The sequence below is a fragment of the Furipterus horrens genome, unplaced genomic scaffold, assembly GCF_987537825.1.
Source record: "Furipterus horrens unplaced genomic scaffold, mFurHor1.1.pri manual_scaffold_2, whole genome shotgun sequence".
Taxonomy (NCBI): domain Eukaryota; kingdom Metazoa; phylum Chordata; class Mammalia; order Chiroptera; family Furipteridae; genus Furipterus; species Furipterus horrens.
The window spans coordinates 89606864-89629915 of record NW_028327172.1 but is presented as its reverse complement, the minus strand read 5'-3'; the positions used below and the strand labels follow the sequence as shown (position 1 = coordinate 89629915).

The 23052-nt window shown below is 45.1% G+C and overlaps 1 protein-coding gene across 1 annotated transcript; it reads right to left on the bottom strand.

The window, feature by feature from the left end:
- Positions 1 to 3618: 3618 nt before the first annotated feature.
- FOXR1 (forkhead box R1) lies at positions 3619 to 22834 on the bottom strand. Its single transcript, XM_090267899.1, has 6 exons — positions 22650 to 22834; positions 6099 to 6173; positions 5744 to 5994; positions 5283 to 5509; positions 4161 to 4399; positions 3619 to 3689 (listed from the first exon to the last, which is right to left on the bottom strand). The coding sequence occupies exons 1-6, from the start codon at positions 22708 to 22710 to the stop codon at positions 3661 to 3663; spliced, it is 882 nt and encodes a 293-aa protein (XP_090124025.1). The 5' UTR covers positions 22711 to 22834; the 3' UTR covers positions 3619 to 3660.
- Between the last annotated feature and the right edge of the window lie 218 nt (positions 22835 to 23052).

Below are 23052 nucleotides of genomic sequence, written 5' to 3'. Positions count from 1 at the left end.
TGTATATGTTCTTTGGCTAATCTCTTCTGGTCTCCTAACCCCATTTCCCTTTGAGATCTGTCAGCCTGTTCCATGTATCCGTGCCTCTGGTTTTATTTTGTTCATTAGATTCCACATATGAGTGAGATCATATGGTATTTGTCTTTCTCTGATTGGCTTATTTTGCTTGGTGTAATATTCTCCAGACCCATCCATGCTGTTGCAAATGCTAAGTTCCTTCTTTTTTGTGCTGTGTAGTATTGCACTGTGTAAATGTACCAAATCTTTTTTACCCACTCATCTACTGATGGGCAGTTGGGCTGTTTCCAGATCTTGACTATTGTAAATAACGCTGACATGAACATAGGGCTGCATATATTTTCTCTGATGTTTCAGAGTTTTTTGTTCTCCTTTCTGAACTGTTGCCTTTTGGGATCCACTTGCAATTTAAACCAGACTTTGACAAAAATGTGGAAAGGTAACAATATAATCAATAAAAAACATTATAAAAAAAAAAAAAGGAAAAAAAATGTGGAAAGGGATAAGGATGTGCACAAAGTGCAGATGAGGCAGACAAATTAAGGCCAAATCAGATGATACCCTCTCCTTTTTGGGATATGAATAGACCAGGATGATAGGAGAGGGGACTCTGGTTGCAGAGTGCTGGGTGGGCCCATAGTGAGTGACATAATGGCCTGGTCCCTCCACTCATTCTTCAGGTAGCTACCACATAAATATTAGCATCCAGGTAGTACAGGAAAAATTTGGCACAAAGCATCTCCAAGTAGATTGGGGAAAGGCAGTTCTCCACTTGCTTCAACCGGGCATCTGCATGTGTTTATCTTTTTCCTTAGCACTAGTCACTTTTCCCCATCCCATCTCTGCTCTTTCCCACCTCCTTGACATCTACTTCTGCCTCCTGGGAGCATCATCAACCCTGTCCTTCTCACTCCTCTGACCCCCACCCCTGCAGAGAAGGGCTGGCTTTGAGCACTTCGGGAGAACTACTAGCTGTTGTTAAATCTAAACCTAGAAAAAAGACCCAGTGCTAAGGTCTGCTGTGAGAAGTCTTTCCCAGAGAATGTTGAAACTGTCTGTCAGAGAATTTACTAGTTACAATTCTAACAAGCAGTGCCTTCTTATTAGCTAGGCTCTGGGAGTTTGGACATGGGGGTCTTGGACATGAAAGTGACATTCCATTGTATTGTTCTCACTGATTACCAATGTCACTGTGGGTAAGTGCCTCTGAGACAGGAGCTGTATGGTAAACATTGCTTGGTTTTGTGGTTCTCTCCCACCAGCCTTAACACACTAGGAACTGAGCAAATATTTTGTAAGACCATCTTTACCCCCTGAAATGAATCTTACTGATACAATAACCTATCTATACACACACACACACACACACACACACACACACACACATATATATATATATATTTTTTAATTTCTTTTTAGAGAGGGGAAGGGAAGAAGAAAGGGAGAGAAACACTGATGTGTAAGAGATACATTGATTGGTTGCTTCTCTCATGCCCCCAACCAGGGACTTGGCCCACAACCCAGGCATGTGCGCTGACTGGGAATCAAACCATCAACCTTTCAGTTTGCAGGCTGGCACTCAATCCACTAAGCTACACCAGATCATTATAATGCTAAATGTAATATAACAAAAAATAAAGCAAGACAAATTTATATTTCAAAGAATAAACTATATTTGAAAACATCAGCTAGTTGGAAATTGGGACATACGACAAGGTCTGTTCTGAAAAAGTCCTGCCACTATTAATACAAAAAGAATGGTTTGTGTGACATTGATGTAACCTGGCAGCCAAGGAGAGTGGGTTGGAGTGCACATGCATGAACAATGAGTTCACTGTATTAGTCAGTGGGGGCAGTAGATGCCATTGAGTAAGCATATGTACTGTGTGGCCGTCGCATTCAAAATAACTGAGTAAAGCAACAAATCTGCATCAAATTTTGCATTACATTTGAACATTCCTCCGTGGAAACTACTTAGATAATACAGAAGGCCGCAGATATGGGCAACTGGTGATTGGCAGCTTCATCAAAACACACCCACTCATCCATCACATTTCATGCAGTTTTTGGTAAAACATCAAATCATCCAGGTAACTCAGCCCCCCAATAGCCCAGGTTTGGCACCCTCTGACTTCTGGCTTTTCCCCAAACTAAAATCACCTTTGAAAGGGAAGAGATTTCAGACCATCAATGAGATTCAAGGAAATACGAGAGGGCAACTGATGGTGATTGGGAGACCTGGGTGAGGTCCCAAGGTGCTTACTCTGAAGGGGACTGAGGTGTCATTGTCCTTTGTACAATGTTTCTTATATCTCCAATAAATGTCTCTGGATACCTTCTGTACAGACCTCATACTTACAGTGAATAGCTTAGATTTAAGAGATGATATTCAAATGACTATTGAAAATGCTTTTTCTTTATATTGGCTACCTTGAAATAATAAATACTTGTTTATACATGTAGAATACCTGTGAGTACAACAAATACACAGAATGATATAGACATGTGGTACTGGTGACTTAAATGCCAGAGCAGCTTTGCTATCAGCAAAGTGATTTTTTCAAAATAGCAGACAACTCTTGGTAAAATTCCAAACCAGCCCTGGCTGGTGTGGCTCAGTGGATTGAGCACTGGCCTGCAAATAGAAAGGTCACTGGTTCATTTCCCAGTCAGGGCACATGCCTCGGTTGCGGGCCAGGTTCCTAGTTGGGGGCATGCAAGAGGCAACCAATTGATGTTTCTCTCCCTCTCTCCCTTCCTTCCCCTCTCTCTAACAATAAATAAAAATCTTTAAAAAAGAAAAGAAAAAAAGAGAGTCATGCAACAAATACTTTCTGCTAAGTTAGATTCTCGGCTCAGGTCATTATAAATGACCTGAGGTATGAGGATCAATTCTCCAGGGTGAGAAACTCTCTCCTGCACTGAGGTCAGCTGACATTTCTGGGCCTGACTTTAATGCCCAGAATATCTCCAGATCCTTTGGGTAACAAGAGTGCCCTCTAGGGTCAGGGAGAGCCCCTGGCCTAGCACTGCTACATTTCTGTTGCATGGAATGAATGTACATGCTATAGTGCAGGAGAGGTGACTAGGGTGGGATTTTGTATGTTACCAAAATGTGCAAATCAAGCAAACAAACAGGGGTCTTTCTTCAAAGGTAGAGATTTTGGTCTGGTAGACCATGGATCATGCTTTTCAGGAATACCATGTTTCAGAGACCAAAGAGGTGGCAGTCAGATTTCCGGTGAGAAAGACTGCAAAGGATTAAGGCGTAAACAAGTGGAGAGGAAATGAAGGCTACTGAGTGCTGCTTCTTTGGGCCTTTTGCAGGGTTGGCGGCTACAAGCTAGCATCTCCCAAGACTATCCTCATAAAGCAGAAAAGTGGGACTTGCTCCAGGATCCAAAGGAGAGTTGAGTATTTTCTTCCTTTGAGGAAAGAAGAGTATGGAATTCCTTTGCTGCCCCATTGCCTCTGGAGCATCTGTCAGGAGCGTCTGTCAGCTCTGAGGGCATCCCATTTACAACCTCAGAGCTGATCTCCACCACTACCCTTTCAGACCACACACACACACACACACACACACGCACACAGGCTGCTGCAGGTAGCTTTAATAAGGCATGGGCTGACTCTCACTTCTTGGACTTAAAGGTCAAAGAGGAAGGGCATCACATCTGTAAGAAAAGAGAGTCAAAGGAATCTATCTGCCCTTTGCAGTTGTTGTTCCCTAAGCTGGGAATGCCCTTGCACAGCAGATCATGTGCTTCCCTCTTAAGGCCCACATGCCAGCTGGTGTCCAGGAAAAGAAAACGCCCTTTTTGCATGTAAGCTCTCATACCATGCTTCTGACATTGTGTGGTCACCATTTCCCTAGGCTGCTAGACTGTGAATAGGACCAATTGCATCTTAGTTGTTTCTCCATCAGCTCCCTGTACCTCAAGTCCCATGCTTGTGTGTTGGGTCCTACCTTAGACAGGCATTATCCCAGGGTCTTAGACCACTGCCATCATCTCCCCTTCCTACAAAAGGTACCCCACCCCCCTTCCCGGTGTGTCCCAGATTCCTTCCTTGCACATTCAACCTTAGGTCAGGATCTTCAGGTTCCCCGCATCTTGCCCTCCCCGCCTTGTGACAGGGCCTCACACCTGGCTGGCTCATGCACTGTTGGATACTTTCCAGCTGAGTGGAGGCCAAGGCTCGGGCCTCCTCCTCAAAGCGGCGGTGTCCCTCCTCAGTCAACTTCCAGAGGCAGGCTCGAGGCCACGGGCTAGCCCCATCCTGCATGCTGACTGGCACTTTCTCAAAGCTGTCTCGGAAACAGAGATTGTGACGGATGGTATTCTTCCAGCCCTCTGGAGCCGTCTGGAAAAAGGGGAAATGTTGTCTGTGGACAGGGAGGAATGGTAAGGAAAGGCATGGTTTCTTTGAGAGATGCCCTATCCTTGATTATGTTCTCCCCCAGGGGCCAGGAACCACAGCCCTTCTCTCCAGGTGAAGAATGGCAAATTGGCTTAAAATGCTCTTTTGCTGACTGAACACGTGGCAAATCCTCCACCTGGTGCATTGCTTGTATAAACCCTCATCTTTTAAACCCAGTTTACTGCCCTTATTCCTAGGCTTATTATCCTCCCTCCCTCTGAGAACTCTGTACTTTGACTTGCAACAGGAACCAAGCATAAATTAGGCCAGACAACTCCTGTAGGAGAAATCCTGGTCAAGAAAGGACACCATCTGAGGATTAATGTTCTGAGACTTCTGATACAGGAAAAAAGTCTGAGAAACTCCTCATACTCATGTGTACATGACTACCAAAGCTTAATGTAAATCCCTTCACAACTGGGTACCCCTGGGGGTACAGGGAGCTGTACCATGTGGTAGAGTCCAAAGGGAAAGTGTGTGAGAAACTGAGAAACTAGGTTTTATACTAGATAATCTTGAAAGGGAAGGTGGGAGAATTTATCATCCAGGTTAACTTATGTTTTAAAGAACTAACATATAAAGATATCAGACTTTTCTAATGTGAATGGGAGTGGAGGTGGGTATCCTCCTATAAATGTGGTGCCAGGACACACATTCAGTGACAATCCAGAACCAATGCCTGGGAAAGGAGAACTGGGAATACACTTATCCTCTCCGATCCAAATAGTAAAACTGAGGCAGCAGCCAAGGCTTGGGGCAGACTGGAAGGTTTCGGGCAGACTGGAAGGTTTCAGAACAGGGACCCTGACCCCCACCCTTCCCCCTTCCCATAGGGTCCTGGCACATACCGAGTGAAACTGTAGATCTGTTGCACGTTGAGGCCACAGGGGGAACTGTTTCTTAATGCCAGTGCAATCAGGTGGAAGTAATTGAGAGGGGGGCGGGGCCAGAGCCTCCGCTGCTCGCTGCTGCCTTGCTGCAGCCTCCGGCTCTGCAGGGGGGCCCTTCTGTGTGGGGCTGGGAGAGCCGCAGAGGAGCTGGCACCCTGGTCCTTAGCCTCCTCCTCTTCCGTGAGCTGGAGGAGCACAGAGTAGGAACTGGTCCTGACCCCACGGCCTCTACTCCAGGGGTGCAATGGCAGGACGGGGCAGTGGTCTAGGGCCGCCATATGGACTGCTCCCCAACCCAAGGGCACAACTAGTTTCTGAACCCGTTAACCCTTTGTTATCCCTTAAAAAAACCGAACAAACTGAACTCTCTGATGCACCATCCCTATGCCCACCCTGCTTACAACCCCAGAAATCCCTACCTCCCAGTTGCTGGGGGAAGAAGCAAACTGCTTCCAAGGGAAAGACTGTTCACAGGAGGAGAGTGGCAGCGACTCTACCACTTTGGCCTCTGAGCAGTTAGCAAAGTCTTCCTCTTTGGGGGCTGGCTGAGGGGAAGGGAGTGTGCTTGTCAGATCCTTCCCCTTACTAGGTTCTGGGACCTCCAGCTTTCCAGGGGGAAACACGATGTTGGGGTTTACCCACATCCATAGGTTGGGCTCAATATCTGGACCTGTGCAGAGGAAAAAGATCGTGTTCCATAGCTCACTGGACTTTGGGTGTCCAGCCCAGGCCACAAGACCATCCATGTCAGAGAACTCACTCCCCACTACTCACCATCTTTATCAGGGTTGGGTTTTTTTTCCACAGGTAGTTTTGGTGACTCAACTATACGGAGTTTATATCTGGCAACTGGCAAAAAGAAAGACAGATGAGGCAAAACGTACTAGGATTACCACTGTGGTCCCACCATCCTGGGTGGTGAAGCTTCTCTGGGATAGGGCTGTGGGCCCTGCCTGGGGAGCAATGACACCATATTGCACTAGTTTTCTCCCTACATCTCTGACCTTCTCATTCACCTCTGCATTCTTCTTTTCTCACACTATATATACTGTTCCTGAACAATATGATGAATGCCTATGGCTTCAGTCACCATCTATAAACTTAGGGCTTTCAAATCTTTATCTCTAGCCTAGACTTCTCTGCTAGCCCTTAATTAGAACACCCCATAGGTATCTTTTGCTTGGGTAACCTACAGGCACTTTGAATGACATTTCTAAAACTAAACTCCATCTTCCTCCTCATCCTCCTGTATCCCTTGTTTCAGCATGTGGCATCACCATCTCACCAGTCTTTCAGGCCAGAGACTTGGAAGTCATTCTTGACTCCTTTCCCATACAGCCACACCCAACCAATCACCAAATCCTACCATCCTAGTCCAAGTCATAATCCAAATGCTCTGTTTATCCTCTTTTAATGGATCATAATGCAATTTGAATGATCTTCCTAAAATGTTGATCCAATCTTGTCAGCCTGCTGTGTAAAAACTCTGAGATGGATTTCCATTGCCCTTGGGCCAAATTTAAAGATACATATTCTTTGAGATAGTCTAAAAGGCCCTGGCTCATTATCAGTATTGAGTCATTCCTCCCAGGCTCTCTACCCATCTCCAACAGACCACACTCTAGACTCCTAGGCCTTCCTACAAGCTGTTTCCTTTGCCAGAAACACTTTCTTCTTCCTGCTTGCATGGTTAATTGCTACTCAACCCTCATGTCTGTTTAAACATCTTTCTAAAGCAGGCCTTCTCTGGCCACTTGTCCAAACACTCCCATAGCACACATGTTATTGTAATTAATAGAGTCTATCTCCAAGTCTGCCTTGTTCACTGTCTGGCACATGGGAGAAGCTCAATTAAATCGGATGAATGAATTCATAGTGGGAATTCAAGTATATATTAGAGCTATCTGCTTGGCACTATGCTAGCTCCTTGAGCATAGAGGGAAATATTTGTGTCTTCTTCATCGTCCCCATGAGTGTCACCATATTACAGATGAATCTAGGTTTTTGTTTGGAAAGTAATGATATACTTATTGGAGAGCTCAGTAATCAAAAAGGATACCCATTACAGTGCTAATATTCAACACAGTATTCAAAAAAGGAAAATGTAGCAAGAGATAAAAAGTTGTAAGGAAAAAGGCAAAACTACTATTATTTCCAAAAAAAATGTGGTTAACATAAAAAACCATACAAAATTGATATATAAATTATTAGAATCATAAAGAGTCCAGGAAGTTTGCTGGATATAAGAGCAACATACTAATAAATAGTGTTACCCTCTATAGCAGTGTTAAGAAACTGGAAAATAGCCCTGGCTGGTGTGGTTCAGTGGGTTGAGTGCCAGCCTGTGGACCAAAAGGTTGCCAGTTTGATTCCCAGTCAGGGCACATGCCTGGGTTGCAGGCCAGGTGTGAGGCAACTGGTCGATGTTTCTCTTGCATATCAATGTTTCTCTTCCTCTCTCTCTAAAAAATAAATAACCTCTTTAAAAATAAAAAAGAAACTGGAAAATATAAAAAAGGTACTGTTCACAATAGCAGTCAAAGTAATAAAAGTTTCTAGGGGTTAACCCACCAAAGAATGAACCAGACTTTCATGGGAAAAAGAGTCAATCACTACTTAAGGACATAAAAGACCTAAATAAAGACAAGTAATACATATTATAAAGATGTCAATTACCCTCAAAGTAATCTGTATGTTTTATGCAGATATAATAATTATAATAGGTTCTGTATTGTAAAAATCACAAGGAAAAGAAATCAATTGATAAAACTCAACAGAGCCCTGGCTGATGTGGCTCAGTGGATTGATTGCCAGACTGAGAACCAAAGGATCATAGGTTCGCTTCCCAGTCAGAGCACATGCCTGGGTTGTGGGCCAGGTCCCCAGTGGGGGAGTGCTAGAGGTAAGCACACATTGATGTTTCTCTCCCTCTCTTTTGTCCTCCCTTCCCTTCTCTCTATAAATAAATAAGTAAATAAATAAATAAATAAAACCTCAACAGAAGAAACAATTAACTCATAAAGATCTTAGTTCTCTAATAGATAGACAGCTTATACAATTCAATAAGTAAAAGGCTACACAAACCTATAATGGACAAAGAATACAAATCAGTATTCAAAAGGAAGGGGACACCTGAATGAATAACAACATGCACAACCTTACAATAAGAACACAGTAAGATAAAACACTTTACATCAAACTGACAAGAACTATAAAAACAGATAATACCAAATGTTGGCAAAGATGCAGAAAAAAAGATTTTTTAAGGGAGAGAGGGGAAGGGCAGGAGTAAGAGAGGGAGAGAAATAGCGGCTGCTTCTCACAGGTGCCCCAGTTGAGGACCAAACCCCATCCCCCAACCACCAGGAATCTGAACAGGGGACCCTTTGCTTTGTAGAACACTGCCCAACCAACTAAGCCATATCAGTCAGAGCAGAAATAGAATTTTCTTTTTTTCCCACTAAAAAAAATTTATTGTTTTCTTATTACAGTTGTCCCATTTCTTTCCCCATTGCTTCCCCCCACCCCACCCACCCCGTTGTCCATGTGTCATTTATACATGTTCCTTGACTAGAGCCTTCCCCTTCTTACCCCCCTTCTCTCTAGAATTATTTATTACACTGAAGATCTGACATCAACTGGTGCTGCCACTGTGAAAAATAATCAGACAGGACTATAATTTACTGTCTACTCCTGGGTATGAGCCCTGGCTGGTTTGGCTCAGTGGATTGAGCATCGGCCTGCGAGCTAAGTGTCGCTGGTTCGATCTTCCAGTCAGGGCACATCAGAGAAGGAAAACTCTGACTCCAAAAAACCTCCGCTGCCTTGCGGCATACCTCTTCAGGGGAAAGGCTAAGGGAGTAAACCCCGACAGAAAATCCGGAGCCAGAGTCCCTAAGGCGGTTTGACGTTGTAGTCAACACCGGCAACTCCTGCAGCGCACCTGAAGCCAAGCTGTATTGACTCCGTCTTTCCCTTGGACCCTTCAGCTGGGAAGAGAGGGGGGGGTCTGCTGCATGGGCAACAGCAGACCCTCCATATCACCCTGCCCAGGCTCTGTAGCTTCAGCTTCACTGGAGAGGACACTCCAGCGTCATCGCAAGATGTCGATTCAACACGGGAGGAGACAGATACCGTGTCACTCCCGAGTCGGACTGCACAGCCATTCTCGGCGGTGCAGATAGACTCTTAAGAAGCTACACCATCGTCTCTCGAGACGGACAGCTGCCGACGACTCCTGGGTATGTATATTCAAGTTAATATAGGAATGTATATGCTAATCTGCATTGTTGCTCTCATCTACCAAATTCTCAGTCACTCCTTCTGATTTAGAGGAGTTTAGCTCCTGCTCACTGTCACTAACACTTCTCCTGTCTTAAGTCTTGGCTATTTCAGTACATAGACAATTCTCCAAATAACTTGTCTTCTTGAACTCTTCTCCTCCAAAGATTTTGCCTTCCATTTTACTTTAGACAGCCTGTCTCACTGTCGTAACCTGACCCAGTAACTGCAATCTCTCCATAACCTCATTTTTGTACCACATATAAACACATCACCTCCTATATTTCCAGCTACCTCCCCCTCACTCTCAACTATCCTTTAATACCACTGATATCACCAAATCCATTGATCTATGGTTTGAGGGCACTTGTTTGGTAGAGTTGGATTTAATCGGGGTTGGTGTTCGGACTAGCAAGTTCCTCAAAGCCTTTTAGAGCCAAAGGAATTGAAGGGTGTACTGTATGCAAGAGTGCAAGCATGTTTGACCATGGGATTTCAGGTTGAAGAGAGGACATCCAGTGACTGAGAGCAGTAAAAGGGTGACAGGACCAAAAGATTGGTGATTTCAGTGGGATCAAAGGATAGTGCCTCTGTCTGTCACACTCCCTCCCTCCCTTCCTCCCTGGCAGATACCCTCATGCCTTCTCAAGGACAATGTCCCAACAATCCTCTCCTCTTTTCTGTTAATTTTGTATGTGTGTGTGTGTGGTGGTGATGGTGGGGATCTTTATTGGATCATTCCCACCAGCATTCAAATATGCTGCTAATTCTCATATTAAAAACAAAAACTTCTTTTGCCCCACTTTCTGTGCCACGTGACTATGCACATTTCTGTTTTCCTTTGAGGCAGAACTCCTTGAAAGAATGGCCTGTCTTTTCTTCCCCTCCTTCTACTCTTAAACCCATGCCAATCAGGCTTTCTCCACCACTCCATCAAAACCATATCAACAAGGCTGTTTTGTTAAATTCAGTTGTCAGCCCACCTCTTAACAGATCTCTCAGCAGCATTCCTCTCATCTAACCACTCCTTCCTGGAAACACTTTCTTTGCTTGTTTTCCACAATCTCAGTTTTGATTCTCAGTGGTCATCTCCTCAATTTTTGCTGGTTATCTCTCTTCTATCCAATTTCTTCACAATGGAATGCCCCCAGGGCTCATCTTTGTTCCTTTTCTCTCTTCTCTATTCTCATTCCTTAAATGCCACCTCTATAGCAAAGACTCAAAATTTATATTTGCAGTCTACATCTCCATAATTCCAGACTTACATACTTACTTGCTTACTTAACATTTCTACTTGGATATCTAAGAAGTATTTTAACTCAGCATGTCCAGAACAAAATTCCTGATTTTGTTCCCTATAACTGTCCTACCAGAAGCTTCTCTCAGTAGAAGGCAACTTCATCCTTCCACTTAATTAGCCAAAAACCTCGGAGGAGTCATTCTCTAATCTCTCTTTCTCATACAATACATCCAATCTATCAGCAAATCTAGCTGGTTCTACCTTCCCACCACATCCTCTGCTACCACCCTGGTAGTGCAGTCTAGCATCATCTCTGGTCTGAATTACTATAGTAGCCTTCTAACTAGCCTCCTGGCTTCTAGGCTCCTAGTTCCTTTATATCTACAGTGTACCCTCAACACAACAGCCACAGTGATCTTTTCAGAATACAGATCATGCAAGATCAGCTACATAATTTGCAAGGCCCAATGCAAAATGAAAATGTGAAGCTCCTTGTTCAATAATGGTTAAAAATTGTAAGACAGCGATAGCACAGCATTAAGTATAACCACCCTATACAACTATACAGGTTACATACTCATGAATCTAATGACTATGTCTCTCCTCTGTTCAAAACCTTTCAACCATGCCACATCTTACTCAAAGTCAACCCCATCAGCCTTTAAGTGGAAGACAGCTGTTCCAGATCTCTGCTCCACATTCTGTGAACTCTTTGTTGACCTTCATCCAGCCTCCCTGGCCTCCTGACTGTTCTTCAAACTCTCCAGCCATATAGTTACAGACCCCCTGGGCTGCTCCAATTGAAAACAAACCCACGGGCTCTTTAGTTAGGGGCCCGATTGCCCGCCGCCAGAATTATCACTCTCAATACCAGAGTTTAGTGAAAAGAAAAAGAATTGTTTATTTAACAGTTTTATAGATTTAGATTATGTGCAGATTTCTGCTGTTAAGTCTCATGTTCTTTAAAACACCCATAAACACATACCCTTGCCTCCCCCTACCAAACCTGGCCAGTCTTAGGAAGGTCAGAAACACCATTTCCCTACTTTCCAAACACAGTTCAGCTTTACCAGCAGCTGCCCATCACTCAGTTCTGATTGCGGAGGTCCTTTCTGTGCTGTGGTGCCCTCCAGCTCTCAATGCAGAACCGCCTGGATTCTCAGCCTCCTTGTAAACTGCCTTCTTCCTGCAAACTGCATGGATCTCCTCTCCTTCTCAAAACCGCATGGTGAGAGCCTCTTAAAGCAGCCTGGAGACCCCTTCTCCAAGCCACATGGAGGGAGCACACAAGAATGAGAGAGAGCTAAAATGTCTGCAGCTGCTTATATATCCCTGACTGCGTCCTCTGACGCAGTGGGTGTTGCAAACAGTTTGGACCATTCACAGAACCTTACGTAGGCTCTGCCTGCTTTTTCCATACCATCCCCTGGTTCAAGACCCCTCCCATCTACCTGAGGCCTTGGAAGCATCCAAGCCATTTTGCATAAGAAAGACACTAGCCACCAGCCTCAGGCATGTGGAGGCATTCTGAAAGCTGCTTCCTTCTCCCCATCCCCCAGCTGCAAACTCTGGGGATTTTTGGACTCCCCTGTTTCTGTAACAGTTTCCCCCCTCTCAGACTTAGACCCTTTATAATCTTATGAAGGACAATGGGCGAAGGTCTCATGCTCCTCTAACTGCTTCCTGCTGGACATGGTCGTCGTCCTACCTACCCTTGGGTCTAGAAATCCCTAATAAGAGTGGGGGTGGAGGGGAGGGTGACCTTCCCATATGGGGAAGGATCTTGCTGACTCCAGGTCAGTTGGCTGTCCCTGGGTAGTGGCATGCTCGGTTTCCAAGTGCTGGCACTGTTGGACAAGTTGGCATTCTTGTCATATTCTGAGGGCAACAGATTTGGCAACAGGGTTAAAAAAACAAAACAAAACAATTCAACCCACAACCACTATATATAAAAGGCAAGGATTAATTTTTTAATGTCTCACAATTAGGAAAAGAAACGGCTTCTTTGGAGAAAGGGGTGCAGGGTGTGTCACACCTGTCCAAAGCCCTTTTGCCCACTTTACTTAGCTTGGGCTGAGGGGTATACTTTAAGATTTCCCCCCTCTCAGACCTCTGGACCCTTTCTGTCCAAGCCATTAGGACAGAAAAGAGAAACCAGTTTTAAAGTGAAGCCCATAGACCACCTCATACTTCACCAACTCAACCACTTAGTTCAGCCAAACCATTGAGTCTCAGGAGGTAGCAATGCAGATGGGTTTCTTAAGTGAGGCCTATATGTACAGGTAATCATTCAGGTAGAGATCATAGGCTTATGCCCTATGAAAACAGAAAGAACACACATGTTAATTCACACAACACAATTCACAAACCAGTCTCTTAATCTGAGAGACTGTCTTATTGGGAAGACATCCAGTTGCAAGGCACTTGACATTCTTCTTGCCTGTAAATTAAGCATCCTTGATAATGTCACAGACCTGATTTAACTTTTAATCAAAACAAACTTTATAGACAGTTAGCTGCACTGAGCATTGTGATTTTCCTTGAGTCATGATTTTTCCCCTTAAGATTACCCTCCTTGTCAGTAAAGGGATACATTAAGTCCAGTTTTAATTTAGCCGGTTCATTTGCATAAACACAACAAGAGCAGTGATTGATCACATATGATCTTTAAGTCTACTTTGCTGGAACTTGCAGTAGGAACCCTCATGTTGACTTTTAGTCTGCCCATCAGGGCACAGGAGCTGAGTCACACACCTGCCATTCATCCTTGTCTTTAAGCACCTGCTTTCCCAAGTCCTTTGGGTTCTCCATTGTGCCTTAAGGTTCTCTTCTAGCCATCTTTCAGGAAAGCAACCTTCGTTCCTTCCCTGGAAAGATTGCCACGAACCACACAACCAACCAAGGTGCCAGGCTTTTTTCTTCTGGGCTTTCCTTAGCTTCAAAAGTCAAGTCCAGTTTCTCCGGGCTTTCTGGTAACAAACAGAGCCTAAGCATGCCTCCTTCAGGCATGTCATTCCAGTCAAAGTCTTGGTTAACAATACCTTTATTAACAACTGGTCTTTTTAGTTTTATGCAAAGAAACCTAATGTCATTACTTACTCCTTTAAATTGTCAAATTCTGGAGGGATCAGCTAGGGAGAAAAATATACACTGTGAAGGAAAATCCTTGTCCTTCTAATATTCCCTGAAATTGCATTTCCATGCCTATACTTTCTTTTGTTCACTTTCTTACATGTGAAGTTTTTAACTTTCCCTGGGAAACCTCAATTTTCCTTCCAGAGCATGTGGCCAATATCAATACAGAGAATCCCAGACCTTTCCTAGCTTTCAGAGAATGCTAGACCTTTCATAGGTCTCAATGGCCAATACCAATACAGAGAATTCTAGACCCTTCCTAGGTCTCAGAGAATTCTAGACCTTTCATAGGTCTCAATGGCCAATACCAATACAGAGAATTCCAGACCCTTCCTAGGTCTCAGAGAATTCTAGACCTTTCATGGGTCTCCAATGGCGAGGGCCAAACCAACACAGAAAATTCCAGACGACCTTTCATAGGTCCCAAGGCTAAATGCCAATACAAGCTACAGTAACCATACAGTTAGACCACAAGTAGTTGAGGTTTCCCTTTTCCCAGGTTTAAAAACTTTCACAACCTTTCTATGTATTTTTATGACTTTCTACAGACCTTCTGCAACATTCACAAACTTTCCATATATTTACCCATTCAGATTTAACCATAATCCATTTCCAATTCTTGTTCTTTTCCATACTGTAAAGGACTCTACCCAAACTCAGTATTTGGCAACTAAAATTTCCCTAGATTTGCAAGAACATGCCTAAAGCAAAAGAAACATTTTTATTCTGTGTTGCGGTTCACTGTCCTTTTTCGAAAGAGTAATTTCAAATCTTCTTCCGGAGTGCAGGTCCAGCTTTCCCTTTCAGTGCCAGTCACAGCAGCAGGGTCTGTGTCCCCCTCAGGCGGTGCACATTTTACCCGTGTGTGGTGTATCCAGGGCTTGATTCCTACCAGCTTCAGCGAAGAATGTTGTTGTTAACAAAACATCATAGGGACCAGTCCATTGTTCAGTCAGCTGCTGTTAGGGACCTTGAGTCTTCCAGGTCTTCAGTAAGACTCTGTCCCCACGTCCAAATGGGTGCAAGGGTTCATCGGATGGATATACTGATCTGCAATGAGCAAACTTGTGCAAGTGGCCAGTGTTTGCCCTAAATGTTATACATATTGCTTAATTCTTGCCTCGTGTTCCAAATCCAGAGGGGGTGTTCCTAAACCAGAGATTTGGAGGGGTCTCCCATAAACTATTTCAAAAGGGCTCAATTTAAGCCCACTTCTGGGTGCCACCCTAATTCAGAGCAGAGCAATGGAAAGCACCTGGTCCCATTGTAAATGTGTTTCTTGACATATTTTTGCCAGAGTTTTCTTTATTGTATGATTCATTTTTTCAGTCTTCCCTGTAGATTGAGGTCTCCAAGATGCATGTAATTTCCACTGTATTTGTAATGCCTGTACAACTTTCTGGGAGATTTCCAAAGTGAATGATGGTCCATTGTCACTTTGAATGCTGCGAGGAAGTCCAAACCTAGGAATTATTTCTTTAAGTAACAATCTTGCTACTTTAGTTGCCTTTTCAGTTCTAGTTGGGTATGCCTCTACCCATCCAGAGAAGGTATTTACAAAAACTAACAGAAATTTGAAATTCCCCCTGGTTTTAGGCATTTGTGTGAAGCCCACCTGCCAGTCCTCAAATGGGCACTTTCCTTTATACTGTATGCCCTTTTCCATTGGGACACGCTCTGTCTTAGGATTGTTCTTGGCACATATCTGACAGGCGTGTGTGATCCTCTGAACAGTCCTTTGTAAATATGGGCCATTTAAATAGGGTCTAATGAAGTTCATTAAAGCATCCCTTCCATAATGGTTCCCTTCATGTAAGTGTTTAAGGACAGGATACACTAGAGCTTCAGGGAGTAAAATCATACCATGGTTGTTGACCTTCCACACAGAATTGGGGTCCATGTTAGTGAATCCCCATTCGCGGGCCCATTCCTCATCCCGTTCTGTGTGGTGAGGTTTAAACTCTGACAAGTCTAGATGGGGAACTAAAGCCCCTAGGCGTGATGGCTCTCTGGCTGCCTGCCTGGCTGCTTTATCAGCAGCTTGGTTTCCCTGGCTCATTTGGGATCCATCTCTCTGGTGTCCTGGGCAGTGCATTATGGCGACCTGGTCTGGTAGATTCACTGCCTCTGGCAACTGCAAGATTTCTTCTGCATGCTTAACATCCTTGTTACCTGAGGTTAAAAGTTCCCTTTCCTTCCATATTGCTCCATGGGTATGAATGACCATGAAGGCATATCTGGAGTCTGTGTATGTGTTAGCCTTCTTTCCTTGGGACAGCATTAAAGCTCTTGTGAGGGCTACTAGTTCAGCCTTTTGTGCTGAGGTTCCTGGTGCAAGGGCTTGGGCTTCGATTACCTTATCGGTGGTGACTACTGCATACCCAGATTGTCGCTGGCCATTGTCTGTGAAGCTGCTCCCATCTGTATACAGCTCCAAGTCTGGTGCTTCTAGTGGTTGGTCCAGGAGATCTGGCCTGCTGGAATAAACTTGCTCAATAACTTCTAAGCAATTATGCTGAAGGGCTGAGTCCTCCTCTACATCTGGAAGTAGAGCGGCTGGGTTCAGGGTTGTGGTAACTTGTAAGGTGACATAAGGATTATCCAGCAGAATGGCCTGATATTTCCCCATGCGCCCTGCCATCAGCCAGTACCCTCCTTTTTGTTCCGACAGAGTTAGGACCTGGTGTGGTACCAGCACTGTAGTGGGCTTTCCCAAAGTAAATTTCTCAGCTTCCTGTAGCATGTCACAAGTAGCTGCTACTGCTTGGAGGCATGGTGGCCATCCCTTTGTTGTATGATCCAACTTCTTTGAGAGATAAGCTATGCGTTGGGGTATACTTCCCAGAGTCTGAGTTAGTACCCCTAGTCCAATTCCCTGACTTTCATGAACATACAACTTGAAAGGCTTCTGTAAGTTAGGCAATCCTAGTGCAGGAGACAAAACCAGCTTTTCCTTCAAGGTATCAAATGCTACCTGACAATCCCCTGTCCATTCGAGGGGTTCAGAGTCCAGTCCCTTCAAGGAATTATACAGTGGTTTCGCTATGAGTCCAAAGTTTGGAATCCAAATCCGACAAAACCCTGTGATTCCTAAGAACCCACGAAGCTGCCTTCGGTTTTCTGGGACTTTTAGCATAGCGATGGCTTGCTTTCTATCTGCCATTAGGCTTCTGGTACCCTGCTTCAGTTGAAATCCCAGGTATGAAACCTCCTGTCTGCAAATCTGGGCCTTGTGAGGTGACACCTTGTATCCTTTTTCTGCCAAATGGTTTAGGACTGTAATGATATTGTGCAAACAGTCCTCATAGCTGCTGCTGGTTATTAATAGGTCATCTACATATTGCAAAAGGACTCCCGACTTCAATTGAACATCCCTTAGGTCCTTTGTCAACACTTCCCCGAATATAGTTGGGGAGTTTTTAAATTCTTGTGGCAGTACAGTCCAGCAGTATTGGAGTGTGGCCTTATTTTCTGGATTTTGCCATTCAAAGGCAAATAGTTGCTGAGCCTCTTCATCTAGGGATTCAGAAGAAGGCATCCTTCAAGTCTAGGACTGAAAACCATTTGCTGTCCCCAGGCACCATGGTCAACAGGGTGTAAGGATTAGGCACTGTAGGATGGATATCCTGTACAATGTCATTAATGGCTCTCAGATCCTGTACAAACTGATACTCATCAGAAGGTGGCTTCTTAACTGGTAAAAGGGGGGTGTTGTAGGGTGACTGGCATGGCCAAATTAGTCCTGATTTTAAAAACTTTTGCAACACTGGCTGAATTCCTTCTAATGCCTCCTTCTTTCGTGGGACCTATGCCCCTTCTTTTAGATTAATTTTTATAGGTTGCACATTAACCACTTTACCTGGGGTTCCATCAGCCCAAACAGTTCTGTTAACCTGCTCATGGATCTCAGGTGGGAATGGTTCACCTCTGGGACCTTCTGGATAGGTCAAAACTGCCTGTAGTCGAAAAGTGTGCTCCAGTGGGACTTCTACACATAGCTGCTGTTTCTCAGGAGAAAAAGTTATTTGTGCATGCAATTTACAAAGTAAATCTCGGCCCAGTAATGGAATGGGACAATCCGGCATATAGAGAAAACTATGTATTAATTTTTGATCCCCAAGTTGGCATTCCAAGGGTTGCAGAAATGTTTGTTTTTGTAACTGGCCAGTCACTCCAGTAACTGTTACTTCATCCGGACCTTTCTTAGCTAATTTTGTATTCAATACTGAATACGTTGCTCCCATATCTACGAGAAAGTCAACTTGCTTATTCCCCACTTTCAACTTTACCCGGGGCTCCCGTGGGGAAATAGTAATATGTCGGGAGATGTCCAATGGAGCCCCTGGGCCTCCTCATTCATCTTTGTCCTTCTTTCTCCTTTCCAACATTGCTTGGCAAGGGTTCTCATTTCTACTTCCCTTCTTAAGATCTGGACACTCATTCTTCCAAAGGCCCTTCTTTCTGCAATAGGCACATTGATCCTTGCCCAGTGGCTCTTTTTCCTTCTCTTTAGGGTCCTGTCTCTTCCTTTGGCCTTTCCAGCTTGTCTTAAAGAACATTAAGTCCTGTCTTCTTTTCCCTACCCCTCTTGCATTGTAAACTTTAAATGCTATGTCCACTAACTGAGAGGGGCTCATTCCTAATACTCCATCTATATGCTGGAGTTTCCTTCTGATATCTGGGGCACTCTGCCCAATAAATGTCATGTTTACCATTCTTAAGTTCTCTTGTGCCTGTGGATCAAATCAGTGTACTTCCTATAGGCTTGATAGATCCTCTCTTAAAACTCAGAAGGATCCTCATCTGGTTTTTGCTGAATAGCCTGGACCAAATTTAGGCTTTTTGGCTTGGGTACTCCCTTTCTAAGTCCTTCCAATATACACTTCCTGTAGTGCTTCAAAGGGACTAGCCCCCCACCATTTGGGTCCCAGTTAGGCTCTGTCCAAGGAATTGCCACAGTTGGGTCAGGGATCCTCTCTGTGGAGACGCCGAGCCTCTTCATTAGCCTTACTTGTAACCAGCCGCTTCTCATCCCCAGTTAGCAGAATATTTAGGAGAGCCTGCACATCTGCCCAGATTGGGTTATGGGTGGCAAAAATGGAGGCAACAAGCTCTGCCACTTTCTGAGGATCTTCCCTATATGAGGGGTTAGAATTTTTCCAATTTAGCAAGTCTGAAGTGGGAAACGGAGTATGGGCCCAGTAGTAGCCAGAGGGCTGGCCTTGCTGATTTATTCCACCTATTGGGTACTGCTGTAGAGGGAATTGGCTTGCTCCGAATTGGGAGGCCCCCTGACTACACTGAGTTCCTTGGCGGGTTCTGGCGGGGGAGACCCTCTCCTCCTCCTGTAAGGGTGGAGTCATTGACCTTGCAGTCACTTCAGAGGCCGGCACCAGAAAGGATGGCGCGAGAGAAGACCCTTGAGTTTGCAAAGGGGCGGGCGACGCGGAAGCCACTTCCATCTCTGGAGGTGGTATGGTGGAAGCAGCCTCCACCTGCAGAGGGCGCTGTGCAGTCACCACTGCCACTGCAGGAGCTGCGGCCGCCTGCAGAGGGCGCTGCACTGCAGGAACCACCCACCCCCACCCCCGGAAGCCTGGGCCACCTGCAGAGGGGGTGGAGCCATTGTGGAAGCCCCGGCCTCCTGAACTGCCCCCACCTGTGCCTGGTTTTGGGCCAGATTAGGGCCTTTGTCTCCTGGATTTAGAGAGTTAAAGAGGGCTACTTCCTCATTTTCCATTTCTTCCGGCGTTTGACTCTCAGGAAAAGGCTTTGAGACCTCTTTTTTCCTCTGCACCATTACTCGGCCTTCCATTTCTGCTAAGGCCTTATTATACAACTCTACAAATGCATTCGCATAAGAGATCTCTTCCCAATTTCCCGATTGCTGGCAGTACCTTTTCAATTGCTTAATGACACGGTAATTCAGGGAACCATTCGCAGGCCACCTCTCCTTACCATCCAGAACGTACTCAGGCCAAACAGTATTACAATAATAAATTAATGTTTTCTTAGTCATAGGATAACAACAGTATAAATCCCAACTTTCCAAAATTCTCCCCAGCGGGCTGCCCTCAGGGGCTTGCCCAGAACTGCTTTTATTAACCCAGACATACATGACAATGGCTATAACCAGAAAAATCCCAAGGACCAGAAAGCATATATACCACTTAGGCATCCATAATTCTATTATTCCCAGGAGTACTCTTAATCGGGCAAACAAATCCAGCATCCACGATTCCATTATTTCAGAAATGCTCAGAAATAAATTTTTTATTCAAACAATTCTACTTCTCCGATCCCTTCCCAGTTCTGTTTTCTTTTCACTTTTCAGGCGTACTTAGGCGGCCGCGGCCGGCGCCCTCAGAGGGTGTCTCCCAAGGGTCGCCAAATTGTTACAGACCCCCTGGGCTGCTCCAATTGAAAACAAACCCACGGGCTCTTTAGTTAGGGGCCCGATTGCCCGCCGCCAGAATTATCACTCTCAATACCAGAGTTTAGTGAAAAGAAAAAGAATTGTTTATTTAACAGTTATATAGATTTAGATTATGTGCGGATTTCTGCTGTTAAGTCTCATGTTCTTTAAAACACCCATAAACACATACCCTTGCTTCCCCCTACCAAACCTGGCCAGTCTTAGGAAGGTCAGAAACACCGTTTCCCTACTTTCCAAACACAGTTCAGCTTTACCAGCAGCTGCCCATCACTCAGTTCTGATTGCGGAGGTCCTTTCTGTGCTGTGGTGCCCTCCAGCTCTCAATGCAGAACCGCCTGGATTCTCAGCCTCCTTGTAAACTGCCTTCTTCCTGCAAACCGCATGGATCTCCTCTCCTTCTCAAAACCGCATGGTGAGAGCCTCTTAAAACAGCCTGGAGACCCCTTCTCCAAGTCACATGGAGGGAAGCACACAAGAATGAGAGAGAGCTAAAATGTCCGCAGCTGCTTATATATCCCTAACTGCGTCCTCTGACGCAGTGGGTGTTGCAAACAGTTTGGACCATTCACAGAACCTTACGTAGGCTCTGCCTGCTTTTTCCATACCATCCCCTGGTTCAAGACCCCTCCCATCTACCTGAGGCCTTGGAAGCATCCAAGCCACTTTGCATAAGAAAGACACTAGCCACCAGCCTCAGGCATGTGGAGGCATTCTGAAAGCTGCTTCCTTCTCCCCATCCCCCAGCCGCAAACTCGGGGGACTTTTGGACTCCCCTGTTTCTGTAACAATATTCCTTCCTTAGGGCTTTTGCACTGACTATTTCTGCTGCCTGGGAAACTTTCCCTCTAAATATTATTCTCTTGGTTCACTATCTTATTTCCTTAAACTCACTGCTCAAATATTATGTTCCCAATGAAGCCCAACCTGATGACCCTATTTAAAACTGTAGCTACCACCACCTTCCCTGCTCCCTACCCCATTCCTAAGCCCTCCTTACTATGTCCTTCCCCCCCATCTCAGTTATCACATAATAGCATACTAGTTAGTACATAATTTTTTATGTGGACTATATATCTGTCCCCAGTGGAATGTAAGCTCCATGACAACTTGTCTGTTGTTGTTTTTTCATTATGTATCATAAGTGTCTAGAACAGTGCCTACAAAACTGTAGGTGCTCAATAAATATTTCTCGAATCAGTGAAGGTATAAGAATATTCATCAGCATTACTATGGTGGCAGAGTTGAAGCATTCTAGGTCTTCATTAAAGAGTTAGTGCAAGAGTTAGCATACAACAGTCAGAAATGATGAACCAGATCTACATTTAGCAATCCCAATAGCTCTCAAAAACAATGTGATCTCTTTCTCTCTGCCATATGAGGACACAGCAAGATCTGCAAACCACAGGGGGAAAAAAAAGAGTCCTCACAGGAAAAAAAAAACAAAAAACACCACAATGTGAATAAGGGAAAAATTAGTATTATATAAATTAAGGTCACCTATAAACACAAAATAATGCTAAACAGTTCTCAATGAACACATATCTAAAAACATTAACTTGCTCATGGTAAATACATGGGAGTGTGGAAGGTGATAGAAGTGGGGGTGGTGACTGAAGGAGGAAAATCAATTAATCCAAGCACTTTGCCTGAACAGATGGGGTAATTTACCAAGAAGGTAGGAAGTGATGACCTCAATTCTCTGCACTTGAGGTCCAAACTGAAAATAAATTTTTAAAAAATACCCCGATGGCCAACCATCCTTCAGCAAATATTGAGCACCTCTAAGCATCAAACAATGTGTTAGGTGGTGGGGATACAGCTACGGTCAAAACTGATCATCACATTTTTTTAAAAAAAAGAAAAATTAGTAAAATACGTACTGCACCAAATGGCGAAAGGCACCTTTGAGAAAAGGCCGTGGAGAGGCCTAGAAGGTACTGACTGGGACGGGGCTGGGCGGGTGGCGTGGAGCTGAAAGTGCCCTGCCAGGCAAGAGCACTGCTGCCCTCCGTGGGCTTTCAGTCTAGGAGGGAGGGTCGCTGCTCCAGGACTGAGGGTGGGTGAGGGGCGCCGGCCCCAAAACTCTGCTCCATTGCCCAGTCTCGCCCAGGAAGAGGAGGAGGTCGAAAGCTGGGAAGCGCGCTAGCCCTGCTCCTGCTCCCAGGAGCCCCCACCCGGGCCACCCAACACACCCAAACCTCCCCCACCCCTCCCCGCCATCGCAGTTACTCACGGTTCTGCTCTGCTAAGGGCAGGTGCGTGGTCGTGAAGGGCAGAAAGCACTCGTTCCCCATGTCCCAGTCCAGCAGTCCCGGGACCTGGCCATGGAGGCTGGCCCAGAAGTCGGTGTGTTGGAGTTTCAGGTCCACCTTCAGGGAGAGGAGACCAGCCCGGCAGTGTGTGGGAGAGTCGGAGAGACTGAGGCCGGGCCTCTGAGCCACTTCCTAAAATACCAGGACTCTGAATTAGTTTTGCCGGCTCTAATAGAGTTAGCTTTGACACCTTTAATCCCGTCTGGCCTCAGCTAGGTACTCTGCTACGTCTTCCCTCGAATCCCTTATGCTTCTGTATTGGGATTTGGCTACCTGGGGGACCCAGAAGTGAGGGTCCTCTTCCCCCACTACATTTGCACGAAC